Source organism: Trichomonas vaginalis, chromosome I (genome assembly GCF_026262505.1).
Source record: "Trichomonas vaginalis G3 chromosome I, whole genome shotgun sequence".
In the NCBI taxonomy this organism is placed as follows: domain Eukaryota; phylum Parabasalia; order Trichomonadida; family Trichomonadidae; genus Trichomonas; species Trichomonas vaginalis.
This window is the reverse complement of record NC_067203.1, coordinates 7,696,233-7,711,655: the sequence shown is the minus strand read 5'-3', so window position 1 is coordinate 7,711,655 and position 15,423 is coordinate 7,696,233. Positions and strand designations below refer to the sequence as shown.

General features: G+C 32.1%; 9 protein-coding genes across 9 annotated transcripts, besides 3 other annotated features; 3 read left to right on the top strand and 6 right to left on the bottom strand.

The window, feature by feature from the left end:
- Nucleotides 1-168: 168 nt before the first annotated feature.
- On the top strand, nucleotides 169-1,353 carry TVAGG3_0947790 (protein ubiquitination; the record flags this gene model as incomplete). Its single annotated transcript, XM_001314058.1, has 1 exon — nucleotides 169-1,353. One exon carries the CDS (start codon nucleotides 169-171, stop codon nucleotides 1,351-1,353), a length of 1,185 nt encoding a protein of 394 aa, XP_001314065.1.
- Nucleotides 1,354-1,610: 257 nt separating this feature from the next.
- On the top strand, nucleotides 1,611-2,516 carry TVAGG3_0947780 (NUBPL iron-transfer P-loop NTPase (ParA) family; the record flags this gene model as incomplete). Its single annotated transcript, XM_001314057.1, has 1 exon — nucleotides 1,611-2,516. One exon carries the CDS (start codon nucleotides 1,611-1,613, stop codon nucleotides 2,514-2,516), a length of 906 nt encoding a protein of 301 aa, XP_001314064.1.
- A 260-nt stretch (nucleotides 2,517-2,776) lies between these two features.
- Nucleotides 2,777-3,904, bottom strand: TVAGG3_0947770 (uncharacterized protein; the record flags this gene model as incomplete). The annotated part of the gene is made up of 1 exon (XM_001314056.1): nucleotides 3,122-3,904. One exon carries the CDS (start codon nucleotides 3,902-3,904, stop codon nucleotides 3,122-3,124), a length of 783 nt encoding a protein of 260 aa, XP_001314063.1.
- A 549-nt stretch (nucleotides 3,905-4,453) lies between these two features.
- TVAGG3_0947760 (HD-domain/PDEase-like family) lies at nucleotides 4,454-5,203 on the bottom strand (the record flags this gene model as incomplete). Its single annotated transcript, XM_001314055.1, has 1 exon — nucleotides 4,454-5,203. One exon carries the CDS (start codon nucleotides 5,201-5,203, stop codon nucleotides 4,454-4,456), a length of 750 nt encoding a protein of 249 aa, XP_001314062.1.
- Nucleotides 5,204-5,260: 57 nt separating this feature from the next.
- TVAGG3_0947750 (uncharacterized protein) lies at nucleotides 5,261-6,730 on the bottom strand (the record flags this gene model as incomplete). The annotated part of the gene is made up of 1 exon (XM_001314054.1): nucleotides 5,261-6,730. One exon carries the CDS (start codon nucleotides 6,728-6,730, stop codon nucleotides 5,261-5,263), a length of 1,470 nt encoding a protein of 489 aa, XP_001314061.1.
- A 704-nt stretch (nucleotides 6,731-7,434) lies between these two features.
- TVAGG3_0947740 (U1 snRNA 3'-end processing) lies at nucleotides 7,435-8,397 on the bottom strand (the record flags this gene model as incomplete). The annotated part of the gene is made up of 1 exon (XM_001314053.1): nucleotides 7,572-8,363. The coding sequence occupies one exon, from the start codon at nucleotides 8,361-8,363 to the stop codon at nucleotides 7,572-7,574; it is 792 nt and encodes a 263-aa protein (XP_001314060.1).
- A 21-nt stretch (nucleotides 8,398-8,418) lies between these two features.
- Nucleotides 8,419-9,459: a mobile genetic element.
- Nucleotides 9,460-9,778: 319 nt separating this feature from the next.
- Nucleotides 9,779-11,767, bottom strand: TVAGG3_0947720 (ankyrin repeat and SOCS box-containing protein 4 family; the record flags this gene model as incomplete). Its single annotated transcript, XM_001314052.1, has 1 exon — nucleotides 9,779-11,767. One exon carries the CDS (start codon nucleotides 11,765-11,767, stop codon nucleotides 9,779-9,781), a length of 1,989 nt encoding a protein of 662 aa, XP_001314059.1.
- A 325-nt stretch (nucleotides 11,768-12,092) lies between these two features.
- Nucleotides 12,093-12,130: a mobile genetic element.
- A 1,176-nt stretch (nucleotides 12,131-13,306) lies between these two features.
- Nucleotides 13,307-13,343: a mobile genetic element.
- A 99-nt stretch (nucleotides 13,344-13,442) lies between these two features.
- Nucleotides 13,443-14,123, bottom strand: TVAGG3_0947690 (uncharacterized protein; the record flags this gene model as incomplete). Its single annotated transcript, XM_001314051.1, has 1 exon — nucleotides 13,443-14,123. One exon carries the CDS (start codon nucleotides 14,121-14,123, stop codon nucleotides 13,443-13,445), a length of 681 nt encoding a protein of 226 aa, XP_001314058.1.
- Nucleotides 14,124-14,454: 331 nt separating this feature from the next.
- TVAGG3_0947680 (box C/D snoRNA protein family) lies at nucleotides 14,455-15,306 on the top strand (the record flags this gene model as incomplete). Its single annotated transcript, XM_001314050.1, has 1 exon — nucleotides 14,455-15,306. One exon carries the CDS (start codon nucleotides 14,455-14,457, stop codon nucleotides 15,304-15,306), a length of 852 nt encoding a protein of 283 aa, XP_001314057.1.
- Nucleotides 15,307-15,423: the final 117 nt, after the last annotated feature.

Below are 15,423 nucleotides of genomic sequence, written 5' to 3'. Positions count from 1 at the left end.
ACTTTGGACCTCATACTCTGGGGTATTAATACCCTACCAACAAACATTTAAAAGAACCCAAGTTGTATTCTTTTGAAATTTTTTATTTTCGAGGTACCAAAATCGCCATCTCGAGAAAGAATGTTAAATGAAAGCCGATACAGACCGTTTGGTCGGAGAGAAGCCTTAATGAGTCGGGGAATTGTTCTGAACTACGAATATATTGGCTCACATATCAAAGATTACATTCAAGAGGATAAACTCTTTAGCATATTCGAAGTAGAAGATATCGAATCAATCATGAAATTCGCGAATCTAACACCTGATGACTTCAATTCTCTTCTTGCACAATCTCATTCTGTTATTTCAGCACGTGAATTGTATACCTGCACTCGAAATGCAAATATTTCAATAAACAACATACAAGATGCCATTTCAACACTTAAATCAGTTCAAAAGTACATGAAGATGCGAATCTTCGAAGGAATTATTGGCATTTTAGAACAATTACAAAAGGATCAATCCATTACAACAAATAAAATCGAAAAACTTCAAGCAGATTTAAATCAGATCCAAAAAGAAAAAGAAAACATTGAGAAAGAGATGCAAACTCTTCACTCTCAACTAAAAGAGAAAGAAGGAAACGATTTACCAAAAGAATTTTTTTCGAAAATTTCAGAACTTAAAAATTCTGAAGATTTCAAACAAATCTACAAATTCTTTGAAGAAATTTCAAAAAAAGGAAATCAAAAAATGATGCAAAAAGCATGTGACGAAGAACTTTGGAAAAAACAAGATGATGACTTTTTGGGTAGAAATGTACTTCATTTTGCATCTGTTAAAGGAAATCTGAGACTTGTTAAATCTCTCATTGAATGTGGCTGTGACAAAGATTTCAACAGTAAAAATGGTGGTACAGCTCTATTCTGGTCATCAATAAGTGGTTATCTTAAAGTTGTTAAATATCTTATCTCAGTTGGAGCTAATAAAGAAGCAAAGGATAATGGTGGACGTACTCCACTCATTGAGGCATCAGAAAATGGTCATCTTCCAGTTGTTAAATATCTTATCTCAGTTGGAGCTAATAAAGAAGCAAAGGATAATTATGGATCTACTCCACTCATTCGGGCATCAATTTATGGTAAACTTGAAGTTGTTCAATATCTTATCTCTATTGGAACTGATAAAGAAGCAAAGGATAATTATGGATCTACTCCACTCATTGAGGCATCATATTTTGGTAAACTTGAAGTTGTTCAATATCTTATCTCAGTTGGAGCTAATAAAGAAGCAAAGGATAATTATGGAAAAACAGCACTTGATAAATCGAAAGGAGCAGTAAGAGAATATTTATTATCAATTGCAAGAAAATAATTTCTTGACATATTTGATTATTATCTCTCAATCATTGTTGCAAAAGATAAAGTTAATTTTTTTTTTTTGGATTGTGTGTGTCTTTGAATTTTTCATTTAAATGATGCTTTACGATTAGAGAAACAAGCCATTTCAATGAAATTTAGCATGGCATGTTTTTGTTTATCAATGATGAACTAAAATCTAAATTGAGAAAAAATCATATTGGTGTAAGTTGTTCGCGCCCCTAATACAAAATGATCGTCACTTTTCTATAAATGTTGGTTTCAGCTTTTCGCCGCTTTACAGCTGGTCCAGGATCTGCAGCCGGTCCACAGATGCCACAAATTGAAAGAAAGGCAGTTGCTGGTGTTGGCAGACTCATTTTAACAATCGGAAACAAGGGAGGTGTTGGTAAATCTATGGTTACAGTCAACACAGCTCTTGCTCTGGCTAAAACAGGCAACAAAGTCGGTATCTTCGATGCAAACATCTACTCACCAGATATCCCAAGGCTTACAGGCACAACAAATTGGTTACTTTCGCCAGATAAACAACAGAACTACTTGCCGATCACAACTGGTGGAATCCAACAAGTTTCTGTTGCTAACGTTATCGGAAAGAAGGACTCAATTCTTTGGAAGAACTATGTTGGTGCTATTCTTGGTGATTTCTTGAAGAAGGCCATCTGGCAAGATGTTGATTACCTTCTTGTCGATACACCACCAGGAACTGGCGATATTCACATGGCTTTATCTACATTATTCAAGGCAGATGGCGCCATCGTTGTTGCAACGCCAGATGCCCTCTCATTCATCGATACATGCCGCTGCATTGACATGCTTAACCGTATGCCAATTCCAATTGTCGGTATTGTTGAGAATAAGGGCGAACAACAGTGCCAGACCTGCAACAAGATCACACCAGCTCAGAACGAGGCTGGAAAGGTTCTCGCCGACAAGTATAAACTTCAAAAGATCTGCACAATCCCAACAATTCCTGCAATTGTCGATTCATGCGATAATGGTACTCCAGCTTACACTTCTATTGCTAACCCTGAGCTTAAGAAGTGCTTCGATAACATTGCCGCTGCAATCATGAAGAAATTCCCTAAGCGTACACCAGAAATCCCAACATACGTCCCAGATACACCTCCACCACAGCCAACTGAGTTCAAGCACTAAACTCGGATCAATAAATGTTTGACAAATAGATTGATGCCATTACATTATAAAACTATTAAAAAAAATAATTTATAAATAAATTATTACAAAAAAAATCATATAAATCATATGAAATATCATTAACCTTTTTCTAAACATTACGATAAATAGTAAAAAGAGGGATAATTGTTAGTTGAAACTTATTCTCTTTCTTTTCATAGTCTTCATTGTTTTATGATATTCCCTTTCTTTTCATATTGATTATTTATTTATGAAGTTCTCTCTAAATTAATAGTTGCCCTCTTAGTATTGCAATTAAAGAGGATTCACTAGAAAATGTCAAATTCTTAGTTGAACATGGTGCTATAAGTAACTAGCTATAAGAATATATTTTAGTGTCGGCACCATTTAAGAATAAACAATCTACATATTACGAAAATAACAAACCATTTCCAATAGCTAAACTCCCTTTCGAAAAGATTGTGAGTTTTGGAGCTCCTGAATCTCTACTACCAAATAATCTTCAATAACAATTAAATTTATTATAAATAAAATTTCCGAAAAAAAAAATTATTATAAATTTAATTTATTCTAACAAAAAACCTCTACTCTAATATTAGTATGAATTAAATCGGAGATCTGCTGCTCAATCTTGATGAAGATGTAGATGATCTACGAGCTGAAGAAGGAGCTCTTGACGAAGAGACTGAAGATGACCTCTTCCTTGGAGTCATTGTACCAGAAACATGAGGAATATCGCGGTAACGTAAAGTTGATTTAAGTTCAGCTGCTTTTTGAACGCGGTCAAGTCTTGACTGTTCTTTTGATGCTTTCAGTTCTAGCTCTTCAAGGGCTGCGCGTTGCTTCTCTGCAAGTAAGTCTGTTTCGCGTTTTTGGCGAGCTTCAAGTTTTGATTTTTGGCGACGATACTGTTCTTCAATCTGGCGAGTTCTCTTTTCACGGACTTCTTCTTCTAGTTGAACAGCTTCTTGATAGAGCGAACGAGCCATTTGATAGTTATGATCAGTTCCGAATTTCTTTGATTGCTCATATTTGACTGATGCCTCGTGAACAGGACGCTTTAACTCACGCTCACGAGCAAGTGCATATGAGAGACTTAAATTATTAAGCTCTTCAGTATGCTGTTTTGTTAATTCTTGGAAACGTTCATGGAATTTTCTTTGAAGTTCAACGCGGTCTTGTGTTGTCTTTGTTTTGGCAATATTTGCTGATGTTTTAAGCTTTTCAGTTTCTTCATCGAGTTGAGTATTTCTTGTTTGAGGTCTGTTTTGAGCTGTTTGGAGCTTCTTTATTTGTATTGATATACTTTCGGCACGATCGAAATCGAAATTGTCCACAGCAACCTGATGCTCCTTCTTTAAAAGCTCGATTTGTGCTGCCTTATCCATATTTACCGTTTATTTTTCAATTTTTAGTGTAAAGTTAGCTATATGGAATCCCGAAATATGTTTAATCGATTTGCCATAATTCGAAAATCCAAATGCTTGAAAATTTCAGTGCTTTGAAGATGAATAATGATATCATAAATCATCATCTAAGTATTTAAGGAAGTAAATGTAAAACATGTTGGATAGCATAGATAACCATACTAAAAATCTCAAATGTTTCATATAAACTCATATATTGGTGTGCCCTTCTTGTTTTGGATAAAGTTGTTTACAACTTATAACACATAATCTATATGAAACAACAAGGGAGTTAAACAAACCATCATTGATATATACAGGGTGTAAAAAAAGTAATGAGACACTCCCTAATTTTTTGTATAAGAAATAGATATTAATTAAACAACAGAATATAACAATACAGTGTCATCTCGTGTTTTATTATGGACTTGTAGAGAAGAAGAAGCACCCAATTATATATTTTGCCAGAAAGTGATTGCATCTTTAAAAAAAAATACAAATATTTTATGAAACAAAAAAATAATAAATAAATCATTCCTTAGTAGCAGCGCATTTGAGTTCTAATATATTCGATGTCAAAGCAGAACTGACATCTTCCATTTTGACTAAATTTGTAAAATTAGTCAACAATGGCTGAACAATTTTTGAAGCAACAATATAATGATAATTATCTCTAAATTCATCAGTCATGTCTGGATAAGGGTTCTCAGCCTTCAAAGCCTCCACCATTATAGCGTGTGGTGCCCAATACGGCGAGAAATCACAAAGTTTAACAAGGCATTTCATGTATATCATGTGATGATCCCAATTCTCTGTTATATTGAATTCAGAACTTTCAGAAACAACAGCGAACTCACCAATTATATCAAACACGTGTTTGTCATCAGCAGCCATCAACAGTTGTCTGACCATTTCTCTTATATATTCTCTTTCTTCACCTTTTCCTGGCACCATGTCATCGAGCAGATCCAAATAATGTTTTATGTTTCTCGCTCTTTTACAAATGTTTTCAGCATTGACGGGATGAAGCAAAGCAACAGCAAGAGCAACCGCGAACGTGTCTATCCTTGATCCGATCGTATTCTTCAATGGTCCAGTGATTAAATATATCAAAGATGACAATCGTAAAGTGGAATGAGCTGGGTTTTTTATGGATTTTCCAACTTCAACCATGTATTTAACGAAATAATCGGGATCAATGGATTGGAAGAGAAGGGAATTGGAGACAATAAGAAGTATCATTTTCTTTACAAATGGTTTGTATTGGCCAACATTTTCCATCCATAAAAATTCGTTGTTTTCTACAGCTTTTACTAGTTTCCTTCCTGTAGAAACTTGTCACATCTGGAAAGGAGGTTCAGCTGGTTCGGGAGGTGGAGATAAACGTCGAAGAACTGTCTTAAATTCGCCATCTGACACTGAAGGATTCTGAAAAAGTGAATCTTTGGATCTGGCCAATTTGAGGATTGCGCTATCAGCTATTTTGTTGAGAATTGTGTCCTCTGGGTATGCTAGCTGTAGTTTTCGGAGACTGTGGATAGATCGGACTAATGCGCCTCCGTTTTTGTCAATTTTGAATTTTTCATCTTCGAGATTTGGAACCCTCTTCAATTTGCGGCTTCTCTCGAGTTTGGATCTGCGTAGGAAGAACGCCGTGATGAAAAATACAAGGCCAACAAGTCCTAAACCGCCAACAAAAATGACAGTTGTATCAAAGAACATATTTGAGATCGGTTCTTGGAGATTAAAGGCTACAACGATCTGGAAATGTGGTATATCTCTGACTGATATGTTTTTAAGTAAAAAGAGATATTTGTCACCATCAATTTCGGAACTCAAAATTGATCCGTTCTTTAAATCATCAATTAGATGGGCTGCTGTCTGCCAGAAGGGATCTGATGTCTCAGCAAGTGATGGATATACGTAAAGTGAGCTCTTTGTATGATTTATTGGGTCAATTTCGCCGGAATCTAATAAAAGTGCTGTGTCATCCATAGTTAAGAATGCGTACTTGGAATCAGATAGGGAAGCTATTTTCTTTAGTGTAGAGTACAAATACGAAATGTCAAAGCCAATACCAGAAATCGTAATTGTATCTGTAGAACTTTTACGTACGTAGATTGCTCCGCCAAGGTAATTATCGTCTGATTTTTTATTTGCGAAATATAATATATTTCTCCATGTAAATTGATTAAAAACGTTAGTATTGTAAATAATTTTCATTTGTTCAGACCAAATTGTAACATTATCACCACCGTTGGGTTGGAAATTGTTAAAGTCTGCATTTAAGCCATTGAAATAGTTTAATTGGAATTCATCTAATTGATAGTGATAAGCGTAGAAAAAGTGGAATTCATCTGGGTTAGTTGAGTTCGTATTGTTCCAATTGATCATACAAAAGCTTGATTCTGATTCTCCGAAAAAGAACAAGTTTGGTTTTGGATCAAGGTTTTTTCTTGCTGCTTGGCAATAGCGAATAAAGTTATATACTTTGCTTTGACTACACTCGATGAGATCTGGTGTATCGCTAATACCTGCTAAGAATCGTGATGGAACTTCATATTGCTTCAAAAATTCCTGAATACCTGCAGTAATTGCTTCAGTATGGGCTGTAAGATGTTCTGAATAAATCTTGGCAATTGATTCTTTTGCAGCATTACGAGAACTGATCCATGGATACGTTAATGAGGCAAGAATGACTATAAAGACAATAAGATAGAGAAAATTCTGTATAATATATGACTTGCGGTTATACTCTGTTATATTACTCTTCTTCTTGCCTACTGATGGGATCTGTTCATGATTCATTCAAAAAAAAATTTTCTAAAGATTTTGAAACAAAAAAAAAAGGTTGTTTGAATTTGAGTGTACTGTCAAATTCATGATACTTTTTTACATGAAATGCATTCTACATCCCTGTATCTAATGATTTCATTGACTAACAAATGAATAATGTAAAGGATAAATATGAATTTGAATGTTTCAATGTATGTTTTTTGCTTTGTGAACATATAATATACAATTTTGATGTTTTAAAGCAGGGACAATGGTTGTGATGGGAATGTTGAGATCAAATATCCTTTATTTAGTGACATAATTTTCGTAATAAGAATAATATAAAGTTAATATAGGGATTTCATTATCGAACTATCATTTCTAGCTTTATTGTATTGCATATTATCAACAAAATCACTTAGTTGTAGGATTTTTAGAAAAAAAAATTAAAAAATCTTAACCAGATTCCTATAAATTGAAGTATAATAGTTTGTATTTTAAAAATAAGCATAATCTCTAGACTTCAAAATTCCAAAAATTATTGATTTTGATGTTTTTGATTTAATTTTTAACAATTTTTCAATTTATTTTTGTTTTTTTGAAATTTTTTTGGAAAATAAACAACATTAGATTGGGGGTAAAACACCTGCAATCATAGTTTCATGTTTATATAGAGCATGAAGATTGTGTTGGAGCTCAAATTTCAGAAGATTCGTTAAATATGTTTTAAAAAATTACACTTTTTAAATAGTTTATCAAATTCTATATATTTAAAATTAGAAAACAAATATGAAGTATTACATAAGTTGTGTGTAAAGCTGAAAATTCCAAAAATAATTCGTATAAAAATTGTATTTTTGTACTTTTCAGGAAATTAAGCACTAAGAGACTTAACAACCTCAGTAATTTGGCCAAGAAGTGACTCACGAAGTCCTGATTCACCGAAATGATTCATACCGAGCATTGAACCATCTTTTGAAGCTCCAATGACAATAAGAGACTGTACTGAAGTAACTTCAGCAGGTGTAGGATCGATAATTAGCTTATCTTGATATGCAGCGAATGTATAAAGTTTTGGTATTTTTTCGACCTTAATTAGGTGTTCTGCCTTCTTGCTTTCATCGATATCAAAATGTAATTCATTTGCGCTCTCTCCTGGAGTAACAATTAAAGCCGGGAAAGTGATATTTTGAAGGCAAGATTCGATTCCAAGCATAGATGCTTCATAGACGCCACCAGCAGCCTTAAGGATAAGTACGTCAATGTAGATCTTCCAGGAATAAGGAGAGTTGAAAAGAATGAACTGATTTGGCTCAAGAACTTCACTGTTTACAAGGAAATGCTTGATTGTTGTTTTAATAACTTGGCAGATTTCAGCATCTTCCAAATTTGGTCCAAAAGCACCTGGTAAAGATTTGACTGATAAATCAAACTCTGCGTGCTCGTTTAAGGCAACTTCTGTATTGATTGAAACAATTACTTCTGTTGTGTTGCTGTATCCGTGTCCTTTAATTACTTTGCAGCTAGATGGTGATAATGGAAGTGGATTTAACTCAATTTCGTGAGTTCTTGATTGAAGGAATTCTCTTCCATCCATACGCATATTTCTTGCAAGCATCTCACATTGAAATGTCCTTTCTCCTGGTGAGAGAGTCAATGTTTGCATTTTTTAATTTTTTTTTGACAAAGGACAATTTCAATTCAAATTCATCGATTGTTAAGGGTGCACCCGTATTTACGTTTATTTGAGAGGAGGAGGATTACCCTCTCAATTTTGAGGGATTCGTTAGTTTATTTTCTCGATGAATATGCAATAAAATTTGATTTTTACCTTATCAATATACTTCATATAATATACACATGTTCATGTAAAAACTTTTTTCCAAAATCCTCAGGAATTAAGGGATTTTTGAATTTTAAGAATTTTTTTCGAATTTTTTCGAAAAAAAATATTTTCAGAACAGCCTTAACGGCTAAGATTTAGGAACAATGTTAAGTATCAAAAAGAAAGGAGGTCTGATATAGACAACATATATCGTTGAAGGTTGAAAAAATCTCTAATATTTGAGCCCAAAATTTCAAATTTTAATTTTTTGAAAAAAGAGGCCACCCGTATGTACGTTTATTTGAGAGGAGGAGGATTATATTTTTGAAAGGGTGAAACATTATGAATATGTTAATTATATAATAATATGTATTATTATAAAAAAGAAAAAATAAAGCACGTTAAAATTTTTCTTTCTTGATTTTTTACAAAATCTACTTAGAATTATGCAAAATATGACTAAATAATTATAAATTTCTAGTTAAATTTTAATTTTGATAAATAATTTAAATTTCAAAATATCAAGTTCAGTTCGACTATGTATGTAGTAATTCCTCAATAAAGTGCCAAAACCCTATTAAAATATATGAACATTTTCAACATTTTAATGTTTTTATTTAAAAATTTGATGGAATATGAGCTTCAAACAATTATTATGTAAATAAAAATAATTAAATATATGTATTTATTCGTATTACAACCGTAGTAAGTCGATTCTTCCTTTCTTCTACTGAGGTTTGAATTTGATTTCGAATTGTAAAGAGATTCAAAGGGAAAATACTAGCGGAGAAAAACTACCTCCATGAAAGGGTCATAATGGAGTCAAGTTGTATTTTTTGATATTTTTTTGCTTTTCGAGCCTAAATAGGTAGCCAAGATAATGCCTAAAAATAAGGTTCTAAATTCTGAAGTTTACATGATCCTCTCGTGTGCACCCTTAAAAAAATTCAAAATTGAAAGTAGGACCACTTCTGGAATTGTCCAAATCTCCATCTGAATTGAAAAACTCATGATCTGAATCAAAACACCCATCCGGAAAAATGTTATCAAGATCCCATGGGTTATCAAAATCAGGTTTCTGTGCATCATTGGTTTCATTTAAGGCTAGGTTGGGCATGTTTTCAGTTAAGGCTGGATCGGGCATGTTTTCAGTTAAGGCTGGATCGGGCATGTTTTCAGGCAGAGGTTCTTCACTTGAAATATTAGTAAAAAAAATTAATCTTTTAGTTAAAAATATCAGTTATAAAATCGATTGACTAAGTAGTGGCCCCAAGAGATCGGAGATATTTTGCAGTTTCCTCACATTTGCTTGAAATGGCACATGCCAAAGGAGTGATTTTATTTTGGTTATTCGCATTTATATCAGCGCCGTGCGCTATAAGAAGTTGAACCATTTCCAAAAAAATTTCCACCGAGGCGTAATGAAGTGCAGTTATTCCCTTTGCGTTTTTAATATTCACATTGGCTCCATGTTTGATTAGAACTTCTAGTGATTTCATGCAACAACAAGCAGATGCAATATGTGCAGAGGTATTACCTTCATCATTAGTACAATTAATATCAACACCATGAGAAACCAATAGTTCAATTACTTCAGGTATATTGTTGTATGTAGAATCATGTATAGGCGCATATCCACTCTTGTTTTTAACATTACAATCTGCACCACGTGAAATGAGAAATTCAACAAATTTTTTGGATTTTATTTTGTTTACCGATTTTGATTGGCCTAGAGGTTTTGATTGGCTTAAAGATTTTGATTGGTTTCGAAAATTAGGTTGGAAATCATCATCATCACTGCCAGCAGGTAAAAAATACCAATCATGATATGGTTGAATTGCTATAAAAAGTGGTGTTTCTCCATTTTTATCGCGCTTATTGATATTTGCTCCATGAGCTAAAAGAAGATTTGTAAATTTTGTATCCGCATTTTTTGCTGAAATGTGAAGAGCGGTTTTACCTTCGATATCTTTTCTGTTAACATCAGCATTATGCTGAAGAAGAAACTTACAAATTTCTTTGTTACTTTGGCGTACACTATAATGAATTGGTGTTTTTCCTTCGACGTCGCCTATATCGATATCTGCCCCATGTTGAAGAAGGATCTGAGCAGTATCTGGCAAATTATTAAGTGCTGTAAAATGGAGAGAAGTACATCCTTTCTTTCCCTTTGAATCGACATCAATTCCATAAGAGATAAACATTTTGACTAACTCATTGAAACCCAACATTGATGCAACATGAAGATAATTGTTACCATCTTCATTAACTTCATTAATTGATGCTCCTTTGGAAACAAGAAGTTTTACTCCACTTCGAAAATCATTCATAATTGCGTTGTGAAGAGCAGTTTTATTTCTTGCTGGTTTGATATCAATATTATCGACATGTCTTATTAAATATTTTAGCAAAGGTACTGAAAAAAGTTTTGGTGAGTTAATAAAACATGTGATATAATCCTTTCTATGAACCAAGTATGCACAAAATGCTTCAATGCAATTGAATTTGCAGCAATGATTAAGATCGATATTGATCTTGTGCTCTCTCATCAAGAATGTTACGAAATCAATGTTGTGTGAAATAATTGCGTATTTCATGCATTTTTTGTCTGGTTTCTGAACTTTGATGCATTCATTCATTATGTCTGGTTTTCCACTCAAAAACGAGAATTGAAGACATTCTGGAGTGATATCAGGCTCAAATTTCGAAATCATAAACTTGAAACATTGAACAGCGCCATAATAACAACAGAGTTCAAGTAATCCGTATTCGTGATTTTTCTTCGGATAGAAATCGTGTCGTAATTTCATATCTTCATCGAAATCATCTCTGCTTGTTAATGAAACAAACAGTGAAAGATCATCTCTCATGATTGCTTTGTAAATAGAGTATTTTTCGTGAACATCCAAAGTATAATTTTTAGCATCAAATTGTTCAAATGAATTTTTGCTTTTCTCCTGGAAAACAAAACCGTATTCCTCGAATACCATGTAATCGAAAATTGGAGAAATGTTATGCACACGTTTAGGATGAAATTCTTCAAATAGTTTTTTAAAGATTGCCCAGTAGGATTTCAAGTAGCGAAGGTTGTATTTTGATGCTAGAATTATTTGTTCAATGAGTTTTTCTGGCGAATCTATTTGTGTTTTAATACTGTCATAAATATTGTCGATTTTACTTTGGTTATGAGTATGTAACTTGTAAAAAGCTTTTAAAGAATCTCTTGAATCTTTGCAAAACTCCATTAGCCGATCATAGTTAGGGCTTCTGCTTGTCATCCCGTATATTTGCTTTACTTTATATTTTTACGACTTTTAATTCAAATTACAATTTGTACTGTTTAATTTAAAATACAACTAATGGATAACATATACTCTTTATTAGGGTTGAAAAAAATCAAACAGTGGAATTCATTCCGATAATTTCAGATGAGTTAGAACATGAGAGAATCAAAGTAAATTATAGAAGTCTATTAATTCTTTATTTGTATGGAAACCCATAAATTGTGGCTGCTAAATTTTGGAAATATCGAATACAGAATCAAAAATAAATTCCTTTTATTAACAATGCTGTTGTAAACAGAAATTCATCAAAAGTGACACCTCAGAAAAGCTAAAATATTGAATTTTTGGAACTTTTGATAGTGCACGTTTTTAAATATTAATTAAAGTAAATGTATATTTTGTAAAGATTCTTTTTAATAAAAAATAAAATTTTGAAGAAGAACACAAAATCTTCTGAAAAATAATATCACATAAACTCATATTATTTTCTAATATATAACTATTTTATATAAAAATCAAATTCAATGATCTTAAAAGCGAAGGATAAACCTCAAAATTTACGAATATAATGAGTGGGAATATAATGCTTATCTATCATAAAACCATATGAAATATCAATTTTTGCTTTACGCCTAATTTTTGACGACAATTAGCAAAAATGTTAAATGTTAACACTCAGTCCATTTGAATATGAAAAATAAAATTGACTTTGATTAAATGTTTTTATTTATCATGCAATTCTTCTTGCGACCAAAGATTTGAATAAAAGTTCAAAAAATAAGATAGCTTAAAAAATAATATACGGTAGTGTTTACTAATAGATGAATAGTATATAAATTCTATTAAAATGGATTTGATCCAAAAAAATATAAAACCAAAAATAATTGTTATAATTTAAATGAAGAAGTAATTTAAAACGATTTTATTTATGATCAAATTTTATATATTTTTTTGGATCAAATCCATTTTAATAGAATTTATATACTATTCATCTATTAGTAAACACTACCGTATATTATTTTTTAAGCTATCTTATTTTTTGAACTTTTATTCAAATCTTTGGTCGCAAGAAGAATTGCATGATAAATAAAAACATTTAATCAAAGTCAATTTTATTTTTCATATTCAAATGGACTGAGTGTTAACATTTAACATTTTTTGCTAATTGTCGTCAAAAATTAGGCGTAAAGCAAAAATTGATATTTCATATGGTTTTATGATAGATAAGCATTATATTCCCACTCATTATATTCGTAAATTTTGAGGTTTATCCTTCGCTTTTAAGATCATTGAATTTGATTTTTATATAAAATAGTTATATATTAGAAAATAATATGAGTTTATGTGATATTATTTTTCAGAAGATTTCATTCTATATGCCTATGAAAAGTACTCTCAAAACTAACTTTTTCCTAATTATAATTAAATCTAGAATATTGTATTATGCTTAGTATTATTTCATTTTTCTCATTCAATTTAGAATTTACAAATGTCAAAAAATTAAGAGCTGTCACTTTTGATGAATTTCTGTTTATTACAATGCTATGAAAAGAAGGAACTTAAATAATATATATATGTGTATTATGATTTTAGTCAATTTGTAAAATCGTAATTTTTAATTTGAATTAAATAACATTTATTCGACCTTTCCTTCTTGCTGAGTTGGCTCTGTTGGCTTTGCTTCTTCAGCTTTTGGTTCCTCAGCCTTAGGAATTTCTTCCTTTGGCTCTTCTGCCTTTGGAGCTGGTGTTTCTGTTTGCGGCTTAGCTGGAGTACCTGTAGGAAGTGGTGTCTTGAAGAGTATGTGCAAAACTTGTGGAATTGCAAGAACTCCTGGTAATATTAAAACAAGAGAAACAACTACGAAGTTAAACCAGAATGGAGGAACAAATTTGAAGAAAACTGCAATAAAGATTGAAACGAAGATGGCAATAATTGAACCCTTTTGTGATAATTCGCCAGCTTGCTTGATTGTGCATGTTTCTGGTATATATTTGCCGATTAAATCATTTAATTCCTTTAATGATCTTACATGGTTTGATGCTGTTGGGTCATCTTTTGGAAGTTCGCTGAATAAGAATTTGTCAAGCTTGGAACCAACATATGCGTAAATAACAACTGTCATATATACTGCACAAGCAAGTAAAGATAATGATGCAAAGAATCCTGCTTCAACAGAATAAGCAAAAGCAAATAAACTCCAAATTATGAAAAGAAGAGCTGCATATATGATAGGTCTCTTGAAAAGAAGGATTTCTTGAGCAAGTATCACCCATTTTTCATATGGCTTAAGCTGTTCTTCAAGATTACAAACCATTTTTTTTGAAATAAAAAACAAACTTTACAATGATCGAGAATTTATATTGCCAAAATAAACAATAGATCCATCAGACTACAACTACTTAATCTGACATATTCTACATTGCAATATGACTAAATGAGCAATGAGAACATGGTTTTTACAAACAAATCATCAATATCTTTGATTAAAACTCAATATCTAGGTAACAATATGAAGGGCAAAGATAGATCTACATCAGATAAAGTAATATGCAAGCAATTCAATATGAAAATGAAAAGCAATACTGGTTTTTCGTCAGAAACAATTCGAGACTAATTTTTTCTGAGGAAAACGATACAAAATTTTAATGATTTGTGAAGTCTGTGGCGAAAATCAGGCAAAATATAAGTGTCCTGCTTGCGGCTGTCAGACTTGTTGTTTAGCATGTGTGAAAAAACACAAAATAGATAGAAATTGTTCAGGTCAAAAGCCAAAATCCGAATTTATTCCTGTAAAAGACATGAACGAGCATACACTTTATAAAGACATTCAACTTCTTGATCAAGCATCGATTGCAAAGTTAAATGCTGCTGATAAACTCGAAAAATCTAATAAACCACCGAGATATTTGCAAAAGATTAAAAAAGAATGCTCCCAAAGAGGAATTGATATTAAATTTATGCCAAATCAAGCTACAAGAAGACAAGAAAACAAGACATATTTAACTCAGGACGGAAAAAATCTAATGTGGACAACAAAATGGCGATTTTTCAATGATAGACAGGAAAAGAAGTTCGAAATGATTCTACCACCTATACAGGATGATACAAATCTTGCTTCTGCTCTTAAAGCGATTATTGACGCATCTCAAGATGATTTCGTTGCTCATTTAAATCTAAAAGACCTTGCTGTACTTATGGTAGCTGAGGGCCTTGAAAATGGTCAGTTTTTTGATCTTTCTCTTGATTTTGACTTAAATACAAATTTAACTGCGAAAACAATCATCGAATACCCAATATTTCACGTTCTTCCAAAGGATCATCTAAGCGACTACAAACTGGCTGATCCTTTCGCTTTATGCCAGTTCAAAGAAGAAAAAGTTGAAGAAGTTAAAGAAAATGTTGAAGAAGAAGTCCTCCCTGACTACGAAAAGATAAAATCAGCTCTGAAATTAGATCTAATCAAGAACGTGATGAAACAAGTTGATGAAGGAAATTAATTTTTTTCTTATTTAACAATTTTTAGTTTCATAAGCTTACTCATAGTGTGGCAAATGATTTAATATAATTTGTTCTTTTATTTTAATGATTTTAATAATTTTCAACAAATTTACTTC